Consider the following 20,612-nt stretch of genomic DNA (forward strand, 5'->3'; position numbering starts at 1 on the left):
GAGGGCATATGAAGAAGAAAACGGTGCAGGGAGCTTATCAAGTAGAAATAAAGGAACTTCACTTTTGGCCATGAACGGTCATCTTTTAGTGCCATTGATGGTGCTAGATGTCCAACAATTTTCACTTGGAGGGGCAAATGAACAAACATTGATTCGCCTCCTCCCAATCCAGCGTTGTCAATGGCAGCCAATGAGTTGAATGATTACCCTTTAAGGGTTTAAAAAAAAAAAAAAAGATCAATATGTGCATGAAAGGGCACATATTTTGGGAGATAACACCTAGATTTTGCAGAAATTATCTGGGTCTTTGAAAAAGACCCAGATAGTGTTATTCAGTTTTTTTTTTGGTGGTTTTTTTTTTTTGAATGGGATTCCTTCGGCGCGCCGCACAGCCCGAACCGCTTGACCGATCGGCACCGTTCAAGTTTTTTTTTTTTTTTTTTTTTTAAAGTATCGACACGTCCGGAATTTTCCCACAATGTTTTTTTTTTCAAACGGGCCCGAAAATTTTCCCATTGCACCGCAAACGGCTATTTTCTGGAAAAAAAAAGCAATTTTCAAAATATATCTAGTCCTACAATTTTTGACCAAATCACACAATTTGGGCATCAAAAATTCCAGGACGGTGAGGGGCATAAAATTTATGCACAGAATCTGGAAAACATTTACGGTTCCCCGGAAATTTGCCAAAAACTTGCCCATTCATTTTTAATGGGAAAAAAAGTTTCAAAATGTATTTACTCCTTCAATTTTTGACCAAAACACACAATGTAGGCATCAAAAATTCCAGGACGGCGAAGGGCATAAAAGTCACGGAGAAGAATGTTTTGAAAAAATGTACAGCTTCCCAGAAATTTGCCAAAAACTTGCTCATTCATTTTTAATGGGAAACAAAGCAAAGTTTCAAAATGTATCTAATCCTTCAATTTTTGACCACATCACAGAATTTGAGCATCAAAAATTCCAGGACGGTGAGGGCCATAAGAGTTGTATACAGAATTTTGAAAAAATTTACAGTCCCCCAGAAATTTGACAAAGACTTGCCCATTCATTTTTAATGGGAAATGTCCCATTCACTTTCAATAGGATTTCCAATAGAATTTACATCGCATTGTTGCCATTGACTCCCATGTGTATCAAATCTATTGATGCTAATGTACTTGGATTCCATTGATGCATCTGTGAGTCAATGCCATTGACGGCCAGGGACGTCCAAATTTTTTCCCATTCATTTTCAATGGGTAAAAAAAAAAAAATCCCCAAATCAACAGGAAATTACCAGATATCAACAGGACTTGTCCCCCAAATGTCCCCGAATCCATTGACGCTTATGGAGGGTGCTGCCATTGACGTCCATGGACGACCAAATTTGTTCCCATTCATTTTCAATGGATTAAAAAAAAAAAAAAGTCTCCCAAATCAAAAGGAAATGATCAGATATCAATAGGACATGTCCCCCAATCCATTGACACTTATGGAGGGTGCTGCCATTGCCGTCCATGGACGTCCAAACTTCCCATTAATTTCCAATGGCATTTAATCATGTTTTTTCATTCTATTGATGCTAATGTACTTGGATTCCATTGACGCCTATGTAAGTCGATACCATTGACGTCCATCGACGTCCAAAATTTTTCCCATTCATTTTCAAAGGCAAAAAAAAAACAAAACAATTTCCCCAGATCAACAGGAAATGACCAGATCACAAAACGACGTGACCCACAAATGTCCCCGATTCCATTGACGCTTATGGAGGGTGCTGCCATTGACGTCCGTGGACGCCCCAATTTTTTCCCATTCATTTTCAATGGCAAAAAAAAAAAAAATTCCCCAAATCAACAGGAAGTGACCTTATATTGTCCCCGAAATGTCCCCAAGCCAACCTGGGTGGGGTTAAAATCTGTATCACCACAGAGCAAAAACCCAGAGTAATTTCTCCAGAAATTGCAGTTTCTAGTTACTGATGTTCTACTGCTGATTATTGAAGAACGAGGGGAGGGGGACTGACTCAAACTTGTTTCCTTGTAAAACAAGTATATTCTTTCATTTGGTAGACTATAATCACAGAGAATATATTCTAGTCTTGGACGATAAGTCAAAAGCCCCAGGCACCCTAGAGAGATTGCCTTTTTTTTAATTTGTTTATTTTTTTTAAATGGCAGCATTTAAGGAAATAAAACTACTGGCTGTAAAGAATCATGTTGTTTATTGATAAAAATATAAAAATATGTTCTCATGTCTAAATAACAGATGTACTATTATATAACATATGCTACAGCTCTAGAATACAAATCTGTAAAATGCAGGTCTCTGTTGACCAAATTTTTGAATAAAAACAAATAAATATACCACTAAAGATAAAAAATATCATTCTTTCAGTCAACGTTCTTGTTGAAAGTCCCTTTACATCGGAGAAGTTGTGCGCTGCTTATTTCACAGGCGGGAAGTGTCGTCTTCCTTCATGAACAAGAAGCAGAATGTGGAGTAAATACATATCCACGATAAGAGGAACAGCCAATATATCGAAACCCATCAGTTCGGCTCGTCGATTGGTCGCCGACAGAACGGACAGCAGTTGTGCTGAAGAAGCAGAAGCTCATAGTCTTCGCTGTGGAACATCTGCCAGGAAATATGAGCAGATCAACACAATAAATAAATCGGAAGAAGACCAGAAAGCAAGTAGAATCGTATGCTTTTTTTCCGAAGTGTGTTACTTTGAAACAGGTGGGACACATGGTGATGCTGACATCAGGGAGTAGAGAGCGGAAGTATTCCCACTTGAGTGGTGGGGGCCAACGCTTGATCAGAACGTCCCTCCTGCTCATGGAGCGTAGCACCGAGCGGTTCACTCTGACAGGAACAAACTGCGAGCCACCTTGCTGTTTGGGAACACGTGGGGAAAAAAAGGCAGCCTAGATTAGTGGGGCTCCACCTTTCAAGTCAAATAGTCTCTTTTCGCTTAGCTTACCTCAAATATCATTTTGGGTGTGAACGGGTCTTCCTCCGCATCATCCAAGCAGTCATCCATCTTTAAGACTTGTGCATCTGTTCGGAGTTTTGCAATTAGAAAAAAAAAAAAAAAAAACTAATTGGAAATAAGAACCCATTCGCTACCATTGAGGTGACAGACGTCCATTCCAGTTCAAATAGATATGACATGCAGTCATGTGAAAAAATTAGGACATCCCATTAAATATTCCGTTCTTTATTAGGAAATGTTCACATATCAATGTTTGATCTTGGTTTTCTTTATCTCGGAAAGGAAAGTTATTCAATTGCAGGTAAACAACAAAAATTAACATTGTTTTACTCATTAAACCAAATATATCAACAAAAATGTATATTCTAACTGAGGAAAAAGTTAGGACACACCACCTATTAGTTAGTGTTACCCCCTTTGGCTGAAATAACTTCAGTGAGTTGCTTTTTGTAGCCATCTACCCGTCTTTGACATCGGTCTAAGGAAAGTTTGCCCCACTCCTCAAAGCAGAATACTTTCAGCTGTGAGATGTTTGAGAGGTTTCTTGCATGTACAGCCCGTTTCAAATCACCCCACAGCATCTCAATGGGATTAAAATCTGGGCTTTGACTCGGGCATTCCAGCATTCCAGGACTCTCCATTTCTTCCTTTTCAGCCATTCCTTGGTAGATTTATTGGTATGTTTCGGGTCACTGTCGTGTTGACGGGTCCAGTTTTGCTTTAGTTTGAATTTTTTCAAAGATGTTGTCACATGTTTCTCAAGCACCCTCTGGTACACGATAGAGCTATAGTGGTTTCTATTATGGTGAGCTGGCCAGGTCCTGCTGTAGCAAAGCATTCCCAAACAATGACACTTCCACCTCAATGCTTCAGTTTGTATGAGTTTCTTTTCCCGGAATGCTATATTGGTTTTACGCCAAACCGCCCTCTGTTCTGGTGTCCAAATAATTAATTTTTGGAATCATCTGTTCAAAGAACACTATTCCAGAAGTCCTGGTCTTTGTCTACATTCACTCTGGCGAAGTTGAGTCTAGCCTTCATGTTCTTCTTGGAGAGCAAATGTTTCCTCCTTGCACAACTGCCATGAAGGTGTGAAGTCTCTTTCTGATTGTAGAGGCATGCACTTTCACATCAACAGTAGCAAGAGTCTACTGTAGGTCCCGTGATTACATTTTAGGGTTTTTTTGAGACTTCTTTTAGCATCTTGCGGTCAACTCTCGGGTTGAACTTGCTTGGACAGCCAGACCTGGGCATTTTGGCAGTTGTTTTGAATGTCCTCCACTTGTAGACTATTTTCCGGACAGTGGAATGGCTGATTTTATTCTTTTGAGATCTTTTGAAATCCCTTTTCAGACTTATAAGCGTCTACAATCTTCTTTCTAAAGGCCTCAGACAGCTCCTTTGATCTCACCATGGTGTTTTCTCTCACTTCAACAGTCAGAGGGCACACCAAACTAAGGGGCCGTTTACATGGTGACTTTCCGAGAGTACGAAAAATTTCAAAGTTGCATTTATATGGTTCCGTCTCAATTCAAGCAATGTCGCAATTCCGCATGAAAACGATTTAGTATTCATGCCAGGCCAAAGGGGGCAGTGCTGATTTACAAGGCGATAGCCAATGATGCACTTTGACCCCAACAAGCACCTCAGCCCGGAAGACAAAATACCCGCCCTCTCTTAGCAATGGCATTTTTTTTTTGCTGCAAAAGGCACAAAAATGGTAACATTCAACATATTTAAATTTAAAATATTATAAAAGCAGTAAATTAGAAACCGACGATCCGCCATTTGTTGTTTTTAATGTTTAATAGCACCGCTGCGCATGCCCAACGTGACGTGTGCGAGAGCTTACGTCATCGAAGCGAAGGGGGTTTCCATTCATATGAATGCGCTGCGACCCCCTGGATCGAATCGTTCCACTTTGGAGGCAGGATTTGGAGATTTGCGTCTTTGCCTTCAGTCTTCGCCAACACCATATGAACGCGAGGCCATTCCGCTACTCAGTCATTGCGTCTTCGTGTTGCAGAGATGGCATGTAAACTGCCCCTAAATGTGAGGTTTAAATAAGCCAAGCCTCTTTCAAAAAACTGAGTAAGGATGTTCTAATCATGTGAACCTGATGTGATACCGCTGTGTGTGATTGTAGCCATTTTAAGTGGGACTGAATATGGGAGTGTCCTAATTTATTCCTCAACAGAAATTGCATTTATTTAAAATTACGTATTACAGAAAGTTATTAAAAAAAATCATTTCTTTCAGTTTTTTTTAGTTCTATTACTTGAATCTCTAGACAGTTAAAATTGATATTAAATATCCATATGACCAAATATGTTAGAAAACACACAGGCTTCCATAGGGTGTCCTAATTTTTCACATGACTGTACATCACCATCAACGGCAGTCATTGACTCACGCAGTCATAAAACTGGTATTTATTTAATAGTTCTGCACTTTAAAATGTTGTCTGCACAAAAAAAATATTACTTTTAACTGAAAAGAAATTGAATATTGGTCATTAAAAGTGAAGTCACATAATAGCCATGGGCAATTGTAAAGACTGCGCAAAATAGGTTTGTCAATGATTTTCATCTAAGTGGTAACACATTGCCTGCCATTGAGGGCAACAGACGTCCAATAAATTTGAAGTAGGAGGACGAGCAGTGAACGCTCATGTTTCAGCGCCACTGACGGCAATTGTCGTCAAGTTCATTCCGAAAGAGAGGGCTTTCCCAGAGAAAATGCATTGGACGTCTCTAGCGCCGTCAGTGGTAGCCAATGAGTTTGCTTGCAGTTGTGTAATACTTTTGAGCTTCATAAGCTTCATTTTTTAACAAGTACTGAAATATAAGATGCAAGTCAACACTTAATCACACATCCCCAACTTATTTATTTCCCCATGTGATGATGTCAAATCCCAATGTGTCAGCCAGATTCAGCATATTTCCTAGTAATTACTCATACATTGTAGAATTCTGGCATCAGTCTACTTAAAGAGCTTAAATGTTGAAAAAGCTGCCTCAGTTGTTTGTGTCATCGACAACAACAGAGCGCTTCGGTGCCCTTGAGCGTGTGCTGGCTAATGCAGGTTAATCCCGCCACCAGTCCTGTGGCTTTCGGAGGGTTAGTGTCATTAAGATGAGACACTGGAGCCTGGCTAACCCTATTAGCCGTTGAGCTAAGATGACTTAGAAGCGGCAGCTTAACTACCGATGCGGAATCCAGGCCACGGACGGCAATGCGGCCTTCTTGGATGCGACAGAGCCGAGAATGTCGAGCTCTCGGAATGAAGTGTTAAGAATGATATAAGGGTACCGTTGTCCATTTGTTGCCAGTGTGCGTCTGTCTGCTCCATCTGAGGAACTTCCAGGTCGATAAGAGACACGGCTTCCTCATCGCTGATGCCCTCTTCCAGGTAGAACTGCACAAGTGGAAGTATCTCTGCACAAATAAACACGTGGTCAAGCCACAGATGGACTGTACCAGGGGTATGCAGATCCGGTCCTTGAGAGCCGCTATCCAGCTTGTTTTCCTTGTCTCCCTCGTTTACCACACCTGAATCAAATAATCAGGATTATTATCATGCTCCGGCAGGGCTTGCTGATGAGCTGATCAATTGATTCACGTGTGTTAAAGGAGGGAGACATGGAAAACGAACTAGATAGCGACCCTCGAGGACTGGACTTGCAGACCCCTGGACTATACCACTTGAACTGGGGGAGTTGGCAGTGAATGATTATGGTTCATTGCAATTGACAACTACAGACATCCAATTCATTTAGACTAGGAGAGCCTCCTATTTTAAATGGATCGGACGTCTATTCCAGCTAATGTCAGCCAATGAGTTTAGCTATTATTGAGTGTAGGCCTGTAGGTACTGGCTTGCCCCAAATACGGCAAATTTTATTGTCAAAGAAAAAATGGTTCACAATGGCCAGGTTGGGTCCCTTTTTTCAGGACACCATAACCATCATGTCCGAACTGTTGTTTTCTTCACTGACCAATTGAATCAACATTTTGGACCCAAAAAGACATCAACAGCAAAAAAAAACAAAAAACAAAACAAAAAGTCAAAATTTGTAATACTGATGTCGCATTGACAACAAAACATGCTCGACGAAACGTTTTGAAGCGTGATCATATTTATTCAACTTGTTAGGATAAACATTCAACAAAAACTCAATGAGACTGAATGGTTTTATAGTTGATAATTCAACAGAAACAGCAGGTATATAAGCGTTTATGTCCTTTCAACAAACTATGGTCAAAACAGGTTATATACAGGAGACCAAGAGTGCAAAATAGGAATAAATATATGGCGGAAAACACAGACAAGACTGAAAAAGCAGTTTCTGCTCTTGCACTCCTCTTGAAAAGAAACTGCAGTATTTTAAGCCAAATTGTTTGATGGAACAATATGTCTATATGCTGCCAGAGCAGATTCATAGCGCATTAAGCCCCCAAACTATTTTTAATCTGTCCGTTTTACTCCGAAAACCCCCGTTTACAGATGTCGTGCAACCGCTTTTGTTTCAACCTAGCCATAAAAAGAATTACATTTATTATTCAAAATGTCTGTCATTTTTAGCTTAGAATCATTATTTGATGTCTAATATTTAGTTTAAAAAAAAAAAAAAAAAAAACTTTAAAAAATTATTCACTCGCATATTTTAAACTTTTAAACAAATTACGTCACAATGAAAAATTTGGCGTCCATAAAAAAAGTCACGGATATCTACCTCATAACTATCACTTAATTGTATTTTTGTTGTTGTTACTGTCGCATTTTCCCAAATATGTTAGAAGATAAATGACTGATCCAAACAAAGAAAAATTGAAAAATAACATTTAAAAGGGTAAATATATGAAAAAGAAAATCTCAACCACTCCTTGTTGTCTGCGATTTCTTAATCGCGACCCTTGTTATATCACCATGTTTCACCCATAAAATCCCCCAAAAATCCGACTGTGGCCATTCACAGCTGTGTCTTGACACTCGGTGATACATGCCACATGGAGTTTTTGGATCGAGACAAGTACGCAATAATATCTCGTTAAAATCGTGGTGTCTTTAATTCTGCTCTCGCGTGCTATCGCCTCCAATTAGGGTTTTGCTGTTAAAAAAAAAAATTTTTTTTTAAATGCTCTCCTGTTCAAAATTTTTGTTGCCCCAGAAAATGGAGATTTTAAGCTTTCCAACGATGTATCACACATGCATATAGGACAATTTTGAAATTTGGCCAAATTGGGAGTCTCAGAGCGGAACTTCAAGTCGCCTGAGTGTTTTCCGCCATACATATATGCACCCATCTTTGGGGTGCATGGCTCCAGGTGATACCAGGAAGAACGTCAGACATCTCCGTTCAGAAGAGCGCAATCCTAGGGACAGCTAAGATCCTGCGCAGAACCCTCAAGCTCCCAGGCCTCTGGTAGAGGACCCGAGCTTGAAAGGAGAGACCATACCGCCCGGGTGGGCGAGACAACAATTTATTCATATATATATATATATATATATATATATATATATATACACTCACCGGCCACTTTATTAGGTACACCATGCTAGTAACGGGTTGAACCCCCTTTTGCATTCAGAACTGCCTCAATTCTTCGTGGCATAGATTCAACAAGGTGCTGGAAGCATTCCTCAAAGAGTTTGGTCCATATTGACATAATGGCATCACACTGTTGGTGCAGATTTGTCAGCTGCAGATCCATGATGCGAATCTCCCGTTCCACCACATCCCAAAGATGGTCTAATGGATTGAGATCTGGTGACCGTGGAGGCCATTTGAGTACAGTGAACTCATTGTCATGTTCAAGAAACCAGTTTGAGATGATTCCAGCTATGACATGGCGCATTATCCTGCTGAAAGTTGCCATCAGAAGTTGGGTACATCGTGGTCAAAAAGGGATGGACATGGTCAGCAACAATACTCAGGTAGACTGTGGCATTCCAACGATGCTCAATTGGTACCAAGGGGCCCAAAGAGTAGAGATGTCCCGATCCGATAAATGGATCGGATCGGACGCCGATATGGGCAAAAAAATGCGTATCGGTATTTGATCGGTTGACACGGAAAAATTCCGATCCAGACTTCCGATAACCACGCATCGCTCCTGAGTCCTCACAAATAAAGCATAAAATTTTGTTTTTTTCGGGCTCGTGCCTACAAATAAAACATAAAATTTTGGGTTTTTTCGGGCTGGGCAAGCAAATCAAAGGGAGTGTGTAATAGTTAATAGTTTGAGGTTTTTGTGTGTTTTGCTTTTTTAAGACAGTTTACAATATTATTAGCATGTGTTACTGTCTGAATGTCATTTCTGTTTGTTATTTATAATGTTTTGTGTTTATCATTTAATAAACAGGTCAGTTTCTTGTTACCAACCATTACGTGTTATTCCAACTCACCTAATTCAGCTGGCAAGTTGTTATTAAGACTACTAAAACCCTTTTCAACATGAGTCTGACAACTAAGTAAGGAGGCTAAATAACTTAAAACTTTAATACATGCTCAGAGAGGCCGGTATCGGTATCGGCCAGTATCGGTATCGGATCGGAAGTGCAAAAACCTGGATCGGGACATCCCTACCAAAGAGGGCCAAGAAAATATTCCCCACACCATTACACCACCACCAGCAGCCTGAACCGTTGATACAAGGCAGGATGGATCCATGGATCCATGCTTTCATGTTGTTGACGCCAAATTCTGACCCTACCATCCGAATGTCGCAGCAGAAATCGAGACTCGTCAGACCAGGCAACGTTTTTCCAATCTTCTAGTGTCCAATTTCGATGACCTTGTGCAAATTGTAGCCTCAGTTTCCTGTTCTTAGCTGAAAGGAGTGGCACCCGGCGTGGTCCTCTGCTGCTGTAGCCCATCTGCCTCAAAGTTCGCTGTACTGTGTGTTCAGAGATGCTTTTCTGCCTACCTTGGTTGTAACGGGTGGTTATTTGAGTCACTGTTGCCTTTCTATCAGCTTGAACCAGTCTGCCCATTCTCCTCTGACCTCTGGCATCAACAAGGCATTTCCGCCCACAGAACTGCCGCTCACTGGATATTTTTTCTTTTTCGGACCATTCTCTGTAAACCCTAGAGATGGTTGTGCGTGAAAATCCCAGGAGATCAGCAGTTTCTGAAATACTCAGACCAGCCCTTCTGGCACCAACAACCATGCCACGTTCAAAGTCACTCAAATCACCTTTCTTCCCCATACTGAAACTCGGTTTGAACTGCAGGAGATTGAGGAATGCTTCCAGCACCTTGATGAATCTATGCCACAAAGAATTGAGGCAGTTGTGAAGGGGGGTCCAACCCGTTACGAGCATGGTGTACCTAAAAAAGTGGCCGGTGAGTGTGTGTATGTATATATATATATATATGAAAACTATTTACAATAAACCAATTAGATACTTTTCCTCTAAATGTGCAAAACAGAAAACGAAAACTGTATAAATTTTTTAGTCTTTGATTCCTCAGAGGCCTTGGTGGAACTGCCAGGAGCTGTTACTCTCTGGCTGGAGACACAGGCCCACATTGCATGTCTCACACGTCCAGGCAGTGCTCCTTTGAAAGAGATGCAGCGTTGGCACTCTATGCTGGCTCTCTGCGATTTCAATCTATGACCACACTGGAATCTCCAGCTCCAGCATCTCTACAGCCCTCTCCAAGACATAGATCGCTTGAAGAAGAAGACGAGTACTTATTCATTGTCATTTCATATCACATACACATAGCTGTTCTTCATCACAACACAAACTGTAGCAGAGTAGTAGTAATCACATACGCTGTATAGTACCAACAATGTATGGATTAAATGCACATCCACGTACATAATAATTTTATATACACACTACTGTTCAAAACCATAGTGTACATAATGAAAAATCCCACATGATACCATACTGTTCAAAATTGGGGTCGCTTAGACCCCAAACTTTTGAACAGTAGTGTACATTGTTACACTGTTCAAATATGGTTGCTAAGCCAACGAGGCACGTATCATACATAGTAGATTGCCATGCGGACATTTGCGCATTTACACTCTGTATATTGTACTGTAAGTCAACACACATTACAAATGTTTTATACATAAAAGTACCACGAACAAAGTAAAAATGAGCTTGAGAAAAGTACAGAGAGAGGTTCAAGTACAGAGAAACAATCGATACCTTTCTTCACCAAAAGTTGCTCCTCCCGTTGCGGCATCTCTCCAAAACTCTTCGCTGAACCTCTATGGAGGTTTAATTGTTTTCTTCGCCGTTTTTTATGCCGCTCTTCTGACTTCTTCTTCTGTGTGTCTATTGCGGTAGTCCAAAGGGTCGCATGCGTAAATGCGCCAATCCCAGCACGTCAGAGAATAAAGGAGCTGATTCGCTGGTTTCCTGGCGGTAGGAGAGTGAGATCACAGCAATGACACCCGTTTGGCTGTTAAGCGCAACCTCTCAGCATTCAGGATCCGTTGATTTTTTTTCGATAGCACAAACAGTAAGCTCCTCGGTGGCAAGGCCCTGGGGGTCTTTGAGATCTGCCCGGAGTTCCTAAAGGCTCTGGATGTTGTTGGGCTGTCGTGGCTGACACGCCTCTACAATTTCGCGTGTACATCGGGGACAGTGCCTCTGGATTGGCAGACAGGGGTGGTGGTCCCACTCTTTAAGAAGGGGAACCGGAGGGTGTGTTCCAATTATAGAAGATCACACTCCTCAGCCTCCCGAGTGGAGGAGTTCAAGTATCTTGGGGTCTCGTTCCCGAGTGAGGGTCGGAGCGGGAGATCGACAGGCGGATCGGTGTAGCGTCTGCAGTAATGCAGACTGCAGACTTTTGGATAGCACAAACAGTTTAGGAATTACGGTAGTTCAAAGTACGCGTGCGGAAATGTGTTGTCGGCGAAACATCCGGCGTTAAAGGGTTACAAAATTAATTAATAGTGTTGAAAAAACAGTAGTCATGCCTGTTTCTTTTATAATTGTATGTCCGTATTTGGATTTTTTTTTTTTTTTGATAAAAAGCAGTTTTCATATCATTCATATCTTTTTAGGAAAACCTCCTATAGTTGGGACAAACTTAATAGTGATAAAGAAAAACTGATTAGGTTTAGCTTCTGCAAAATCAGAAATGAGTTAACAACAGTTGTCAAAGCCGACAAAAAAAACTGTGTTCCTGACTGTTATTTTTGATCTCCATTAAATTACATTTACGGTATACAATATTTTAACTCCTTCAGACCTGAGCATGCTGCTGAAGTACATGACGTGTTTGCATCTCTAAACCAATAAATACACTGAATTTAGTTGCTATTGCCACTTCTGCATGATGATTGGACATAACTTTGCCCATCAAAATCAAATCATGCGGTTTGGCACGCCCTCTTTCATGTTTTTGGTGCTTAGAAAATGGCTGAGACAAAACACAACTTCAAAAAGGCAAACGTAAGTGCTCATTTCTCATTAAAAACTTTAACATTTAACATTAAATATAAGCATGAAATATCCCCAACCAAAAAAATTGCACTTTGTTATGGTATTTGAGTCGAGTAAAAATCAGCAAGGTTTTTTTTTGCCAGCAGAAAAAATGCGGGTCTGAAGGGGTAAAGAAGAACACTAATTACAACAATGTGTTGCACATAAGTATAAATCAATATTATATTATTTTGAAACAACCGTGTAATGTATGGCTTACACTCACCATATGAAGACGCTGAATAAATAAAGGGCTGCTTGCAATTGAGACAGGCTGTCCCCTGGTTGTTCAACAACGGTTTGTTGGAGCAACGGTAACACATCAAGGCTTCCGTCAACTCCTTTTAACAGGGAAAAAAAAAACAAGAAAACTGTCAATAAATGAGCAACCGGGATGAAATTAAAGCTTCGTCAAGCCTCCTGGGAAAAGGTATGATATAAGCGGAATTAAAGGAACACACCTCACTGTCATGGAAAGGTTTAGCCCGAATGGTGAGGCTGTCCAGTTCAATGCACTCTTGAAAGCGAGACGGAATGTACAACTTGTGGAGCTTCTCGTAGCAAAGTCTGGCCAATTTATAGGCACCCAGTTTTCGACTTTGCTTGGCCAAAGCATACAAGGTGTTCCTTGGAAGCAGGTTAAGGAAACAAGGTGGACAGTCTATGTCTATATATACATGTAAAAGTGCCTGGACGTCAAGCAACATTGGCCAAATCTAAACGTCGTTTGTGTTTGTGGATCCTCAAACTGCCGCTTGTTTTTACTGGCATTGTTGAAAACAGAGCATAAGAAATCGCGCTGGCAGGTCAACGAGTTGCAGATGCAGAAGCTTGACACTGGTTCTGCTTAACTTGGTGGAAATGTCACTCCTCCTCCTGTTTGCTTCAGGGAAACATGTTTCCTGCACAAACATGTGTGGCACAGCTTTACTTATTTGAACTAAATCCAGTGGAGCTGGCCCAAGTTTTGAAATATATTAGTACACCGTTTGAAGTGTCAAAGAGTTACCATTAAATAATTTGAAACCTTTTATTTAGGAATGGTCAGCTTTCACATTTCAATCGGCACAGTACCAACACCCAGTACAAATGTCTGCCAATTTTCAGTACTTTCTGTTTTTGTGGCAATAAATGTTTTATTTTCCCTATTTGAAATCTAATTTTTAATACCCAGTAAACTGTCATATATTTACCGTTTCATTGTTTCATCAAATGACAGTCGAATATTAAACGACTATATTATCCTAGTAGATTGAAAAAAATACCACTTATAATTATGCTTATATTGTACTTTAAATGTCTATCTACTCTCAAGTCTGAATGTGCAAGAAAATGCTCATTCAGTACCTACAGTATGTTCATCTATCCTTAAGTTGAATTGCAGTGACGGAAACAGAGGTGCTGAAGGAAAACTAGCTGCGGCTCAAAACAACTTACAACCACTGTTGTTTTTAAATGAAAGCAGATATACCGATTATATTTGTACAAGCGTCATTTTGGCTTCCGCATTTGTCCTGCTTAAAACACAGCAAATGTGCTGATTCAATTGGAACCAGTGAATAATTGGCTTTTTACCACTTCTGGAAACTGTACTGAAATTAGTGCAGATTGCTGTGGGTTTGGTTAGCAAGTCAATTTTCATTCATCAAATCTTTTGTTTCGACAAGAAAGGCCAGCATGTCATCAGCATTACCGCAATTTCCCGGCCACACTGGACTTAATTGGTAAACCATCCGCATAGAGACAGGACTCGAGGAGTTTCTTAAAGGGAAGGATACACTTTAAAGATGCCTGGTGGTGGATTGTCCTTTGGGAGGTTGCTCAGGAGGAACCTACAGATGTTGAACAGTGTCTCTGGCATGAGTGAACTGAAGGGTTCATCCTAAAGATAAAAGTAGGAATGCAAATTAAAAATTTAAGTCTTGCTGACTGGTAGCTGCCTGAAACCAGGATTTCATAGATTGTTGTGGCCTATCAACACTTTACATTCTTACCGTATAGCGCTGAATGGGGTGGTAGACATGGTAGAGCTCTGCCAGATTCTGAAAGTGTTCAAACTTTTTCAGCATTTCATCTCGCTGATCTTCATTTTCTGTTGTGGACGTTAAGAGAAAAAAATAAAGCAGAGAAACTTCCAGGTGAAAGAGAACAGATAGTACGGACGACTCACCTCTGGCGATGTCGAGGCACTGCATGGAAAGCATCCAGTAATAATATCCGGCGTCATCAAACCTCCTCTCCACGACTGCATTTTGCGTGAGCTGCTCCAAGACTCTGACAGCTTCATTCTGTCGGCCAGCCTTGTGAAATGCTAGAATGGTGGAAAACGGTTTTGTGAATGCCCAAATAATAGCTGTCTTGTTCATCTGTGAGGTCTTCAATATCCCAAATACCTATTGCCGTTTTACAGTGCAACTACAGTAAGTGTAGTAATGTTCTTGTATCAGCGCAAAGGAATTTGGTAAAGAAACACATGCTTGAAAACCATAAACACGTGTGTGCTGTTGTTAGCGTGGCTATCGAATGGGTAATTAGAAGCAGCTTTTCCAGCAATCCTGCCCGGAAAACAAAACCAGGGGGTCGGCATATACTCATGTCAGTTATTTAACAGTCAAAACACTTGGGGAGAAAACATCAGAAAAACAGTAACGCATTGGTTCGCAAATTTTAAACGGCAAGTAGCACAATCAAAAAGCATGTTGTAGTTCTAGAAAATACAACTAAATACCATTAAAAGTAGTTAAATATTCCCTTAAATCGTCTTAAGCAACCTAAACACTCTTAATCCTACTTACTAAACACTCACTACCCTACACTAAATACTTTTAAATCTGCTGAAATACACCCTAAAAGTACTGTAATTTTCGGACTATAGACCCTACCCACCGACGTCACAAAACTACGTGCTCGCTGTATGGTTCCGCCCACTTGTCCGTCATTTTGTCTCTGTATTAGCATTGGTTTCAATTGATCGAGGAATCTAAAATGCTTTTCATGGAAGACCCGGTGCTTTCTGATACCGTAAACTCACTGGATGTGTTGCATAAAAGGCGTTATGTGGAAAAGCTTCGTTCTATACAGTCGCCAGATCCATATTTGATGCCCAAATCGATGTTTTTCGACCCACTGTCTTTGCCCTGTCTGCCTGACATCTGCTACGCTGATATTTACAATTATCTTGTACACACAAAATCAGCCTATTCTCACGAAAATTTGAAAAACTTCAAGAGCTTGGAGGCTTATAAATACTTCGTTGCTGGTTGGGTGAAACAGGTCCTCGTCCACGAAAATTCGGCAGGAATCTATCTTGTGCTTGGAAAGGTGAGTTACGAAATTTTCAATTCAAAATCTTTTGTTATTGCTAACATCCACTGTCAAGTCTAATGTATTCCATGTCGTTTGTCAATGGAGTTAAGGCTTTTAATGTTTATATGGTTTAGCGATAGCACTCTCACTACATACATACGTGTATGTTGTCGGCGATTAGCCTAGCAATGATCTTAATTGTGGTTATTTGTCAGCCCAAAACCCTCTAAGTATATCTTAAATGCATCTTACCGGATATAAAATGACTACTACATAGTCTGTGGTGATTTTTTGGTGCCCAGTTTTCACGTCGAATTGCAGCCGTCCATTTCGCTCTCCTCTTTGGATCCCTCGGAATACGGTAAAACTTCAAGTCTCTCCTTCCATCTTCTCTGTTAGTGCAACCAACAGCCACACACGCCTTCACCATTTTGATTATTAATGTTAAGGAGCAGAAAAACACGCCGTAAATAGGAGGAATGTACGCAGCCGTAACAGGTTAACACTATGTTTTGACGGACAATTGTGCGGTACCATTCAGAAGAGCGGAGTTGTGACGTCATGTGGGTAGGGTCTATAAGGCTCACCTGACTATAGGCCGCCACCCACTAAATTTGACACGAAAAAAGAATTCTTTCATTGATAAGCAGCACCGGCCTATAAGCCCCACCTATCAAATTTGGCATGAAAACAATTTGTTAATGTATATGCCGCACTGGACGATAAGACACAGGGATAGTCACACCTAAATACTACTGGTGTCGCGATACTATAATATTTTCAACTTGATATCTATACTCAATACCATTTTTGATACTACATAAATTTAAAAAAAAAAAAAAAAAAAGGGGGGGGGGGGGTGGAGGGGTTTGGGAACTCTTTCAGTGCCGTTGGACGATGATAGACATCTAGTCTTGTGGCTTATGACTAATACACGTCCATTCCATTTTAAGTGGGAGGGTGGCAGCGAATGAATATTCATGTTCATACCCTCCAACTTCAAAAAATAACAATCAGAACACATCTCTAGTATTTAGTAGCGCCACCTCTGGCTTTTATGACAGCTTGCAGGCTCTGAGGCATGGATTTGATGAGTATTCTTCATCAATTTGGTGCCAACTCTCTTTGATTGCAGCCTTGTGGGGGACCATTTTTTTCAATGTCCACCACAGGTTATCAATAGGGTTGAGAGCTGGGCTATTTGCAGGCCATGACATTGACTGGATGAGTCTTTCTCCAAGGAATGCTTTAACAGTTTTAGCTCTGTAACATGATGCATTGTCATCTTGGAAAATGACAAACATATTTTCAATTGACCAGATAAGAAAGCTGTCTAAAATTTCGATGTAAACTTTTGCATTTATTGAAGATTTAAGCCGCCACAGCCATCTTCCCAGTGTCTTTGCTTGACATGCAGCCCCATATCACCAAGGACTGAGGGAATTTTGATGTCTTCTTCAGGCAGTCATCTTTGTATATCTCACTAGAACAGCACCAAACAAAAGCTCCAGCATCGTCACCGAGTCCAATGCAGATTCTTGACTCTTGACACCTTGTCCAATGCAGATTCTTGACTCTTGACAAGGCGATGATGTTGGAACTTTTGTTTGGTGCTGTTACAGTGAGATTTACAAAGATGACTGCATCTGAAGAAGACATAAAAATTCCCTCAGTCCTTGATGATATGGGGCTGCATGTCAGGCAAAGACACTAGGAAGATGGCTGTGGTTAAATCTTCAATAAATGCAAAAGTTTACATTGAAATTTTAGACAGCTTTCTTATCCCTTCAATTGAAAATATGTTTGTCATTTTCCAAGATGACGATGCATCATACCAGAGAGCTAAAACTGTTAAAGCATTCCTTGGAGAAAGACCCATCCAGTCAATGTCATGGCCTGCAAACAGCCCATATCTGAACCCGACTGATAACCTGTGGTGGGAATTGAAAAAAAAAGATGTTCCACAACAAGGCTCCGACCAGCAAGGATGATCTGCCAACTGCAATCAGAGAGTTTGCACCAAATTGATGAAGAATACTCATCAAGTCCATGCCTCAGAAACTGCAAGCGCTCATAAAAGCCAGAGGTGGTGCTACTAAATACTAGAGATGTGTTTTGATTGTTATTTCTTTGTTTCTCATGATTCCACATTTTTTTCCTCAGAATGGAGTGATTCCATAGATATTTCCCTGCTCTATAAAATTAACATTTACTGACCACCACAATGTTTTCTATTCATTTCCTTTAGTGTTTCTGAATTCAAAAGAGTTGCACTTTTGAACTAATTTATTATTTTTTCAGGCTTTTTATCTGAGTTTGTTCTACATGAAAAAATGTCTGAGTGAGTGCTCGTCCGAGACTGACGATTCCATACTTTTTGCTAGGGGTTGTATAAGGCGCACTGGACTATAAGCTGCAGGGTTCAAAGCAGAGAGAAAAAATAGCGCCTTATAGTCTGAAAATTACAGTAAACTAAAAACTATCAATCTACGGAAATAATCAACAATAATGTAGCACTTTGACAACAGCTGCTCAACCTACTGGAATACTCCATAAAAGTTATTTACGCTCCTAGCTTTACTCGAAGACTTCCTAAAAAGTCTTAAGCACTCCTCGATGTCCTTAAACACTTTTTAAAAAATTACTTAAATACACTCAAATCTACTGACATACACACAAAAAGAAATCGGAGTGGTGCTCAATTGGGGAGGTTTATTCATTTTTCATAGTATTTCTTTTGGAGAGCTATTATATCTGCATAGGAGGGGCTGCCACAATTAATTGACTAATCGAACTTCTAAACGATTATTATCAAATGAATCCAAAACTATTTTGAAAGATAAAACTTTTCCGAACCATTTTTTTAACCTCTCAATAGAAAATATTTCAAATATTTTAAATTTTAAAGTATGTGTTTTTGATTTTTCAAAATTACAATTATTAAAAATTTATAATAAACAAAGGGGAAAGCATGAAATATTGTTCATATTTTTTTTTATGTATTTTGTTATTCTAATAAAAAAATTTAAATAACAAAAAGGAGAAAAACCCCAGTAAATATACTTTGCTTTTTTTCTTCTTCTTCTTTTTTTAAGTTAAAAAAAGACGTTTTTGGCAAAAACAAAATATGAGGTAAATATCTTTTTTTAAATATAAATATTTATTAAAACAAAAGACTGTAAAAAACAGTCAATATTGTCTGATTTCGTTCAACACAGATGATTTTACTTTTGCGAGCCACACAAAATGATGTAGCGGGGCAGATCAGGCCCTGAGGTAACCACCGGTGTCCAAGATATACTCATTCTTTCTGCAGGTTAAAAACACTACAAGTTAAACAATAGTGGCTCACTTCCTCACTAAAGGTGACAAAAATCAGCAAAATGCAAAGCGCAGGACTGCCAGAAGGCTCACCAACAATCAGACCTGCTCAGGCATGTACACGTATTCCATGCTGAGACGCGAAGATTAAGTACAAGAGGAAATGTGCCTGCTGAGACTAGAATTCTAAATGTATGAGCTGATTACAACGATGGGTACAGTTAGTAATCATCATCAGAGCTGCTCCAGAGGCCCGATGATTAAAAGGATGCGTACATGTCATTCAGCTCGCAGGCGGCGCAGCTCTGCCAAAGACCATCATGTTTTGCCGTGGATGCACACAATTTTGTTAAAATAAAAAATGAAATCAGGAAAACTGATAGAGAGCTGGCAGGGCTTTAAAGGGAACCTCTGTTTTTAAGACAAGTAATTCTTAAAAGATAAATGTTAGTATGAGTTATAATAATTTGATATTAAAACCTCTCTTAATGTTTTTGTTTTAATAAAGTTTGTAAAATTATTTTAAGTGATAGGTCGCCATTCTTGTTACGTCGCAGTGTGTGACGTCATTGGTCCCGTTGCCAAAATTCCAGCGTGTCACTCGTTAGCTTTCCCAACATGTCGTCAGTTCTACCCTTCCTATTTGAACCAGATCTGAAAAGTGAAGAGCAGGACAGCACTGTCGGTCGTTCACAAGACGAGCTTCAGGGAAAAATGTGTGCAGCAAATACCTGATAAGACAAAAGTTGGGCAAAACTGGTGATGCGAGACAGTGCTGTTCGGAACTCCGGTTGGGAGCGAGAGTGTATGCTATCCTGTTTTATTTGCAGATATTCAAGGTAAGCATATTGCGTTTTCAAACTTATCCTAATATAATTATGTAGATTGTTAGCATCCAGAGCTGTCGTGTGCTTTACATACAGTACAGGCCAAAGAGCACACCTTGTGTAATCCATGTCTTGTGCACGCGTGGTAGCTAGGATACGTGTATAAAAGTACCAAAAAAGGGGAGAAGCTTCCACTTATGCACATTTACTCACAAAAAATAATATTTCCACCTTGACCACTCTTCACTCGGGAGCTCAGCAGTACGCAAACACGCGTTCCCTGACAAACTCCAACATTGCTGTAAGGTCCACGTCAGAGTCACTGTCGTCACTGTAGCGTGCCATAGTGCTTTAATTATTCAGTATGATTTGGGGAAAACTCCCACGAAGAATAGTCAACAAAAAACATAACAATAGTAATCCAAATCCGCGTTTTTTTACTCCCTCGAAGATCCAGGAATTAGACCGATTCCATGGCAATGTCGCAGCCGCGATCAGGCTGTCGATTCCACAAAATAGATTGATCCAAAAAGCCGCTGTGGGACCGACAAATTAAAAAAAATGGACAGATCCGAAACCAATACTGCAGACGCGGTGAGACCGCCGGATCCAGAAAATAGACGGATCCCTTACTTGACTGAAGATCCAGGAAAAATGTTGTGACGCGTGGTGGGTAGGATACGTGCATACAGGGACCAAAAAGGGGGAGAAGCTTCCACTT

At 40.2% G+C, this 20,612-nt stretch overlaps 1 protein-coding gene across 1 annotated transcript in view; it reads right to left on the reverse strand.

Moving 5' to 3' along the window:
- Window positions 1-2,205: 2,205 nt before the first annotated feature.
- The window catches only part of ift122 (intraflagellar transport 122 homolog (Chlamydomonas)), a 51,675-nt gene continuing 33,268 nt past the window's right edge, over window positions 2,206-20,612 (reverse strand). The window contains exons 21-29 of the mRNA XM_057829977.1: window positions 14,608-14,748; window positions 14,432-14,529; window positions 14,216-14,319; window positions 12,899-13,064; window positions 12,664-12,778; window positions 6,293-6,418; window positions 2,969-3,045; window positions 2,715-2,879; window positions 2,206-2,619 (exon numbers count right to left, since the gene is read on the reverse strand). Of these exons, the coding sequence (XP_057685960.1) occupies window positions 2,533-2,619; window positions 2,715-2,879; window positions 2,969-3,045; window positions 6,293-6,418; window positions 12,664-12,778; window positions 12,899-13,064; window positions 14,216-14,319; window positions 14,432-14,529; window positions 14,608-14,748 (1,079 nt within the window). The 3' untranslated portion in view covers window positions 2,206-2,532. The remainder of the gene's footprint in view (window positions 2,620-2,714; window positions 2,880-2,968; window positions 3,046-6,292; window positions 6,419-12,663; window positions 12,779-12,898; window positions 13,065-14,215; window positions 14,320-14,431; window positions 14,530-14,607; window positions 14,749-20,612) is intronic.

Source organism: Corythoichthys intestinalis, chromosome 2 (genome assembly GCF_030265065.1).
Source record: "Corythoichthys intestinalis isolate RoL2023-P3 chromosome 2, ASM3026506v1, whole genome shotgun sequence".
Classification (NCBI taxonomy): domain Eukaryota; kingdom Metazoa; phylum Chordata; class Actinopteri; order Syngnathiformes; family Syngnathidae; genus Corythoichthys; species Corythoichthys intestinalis.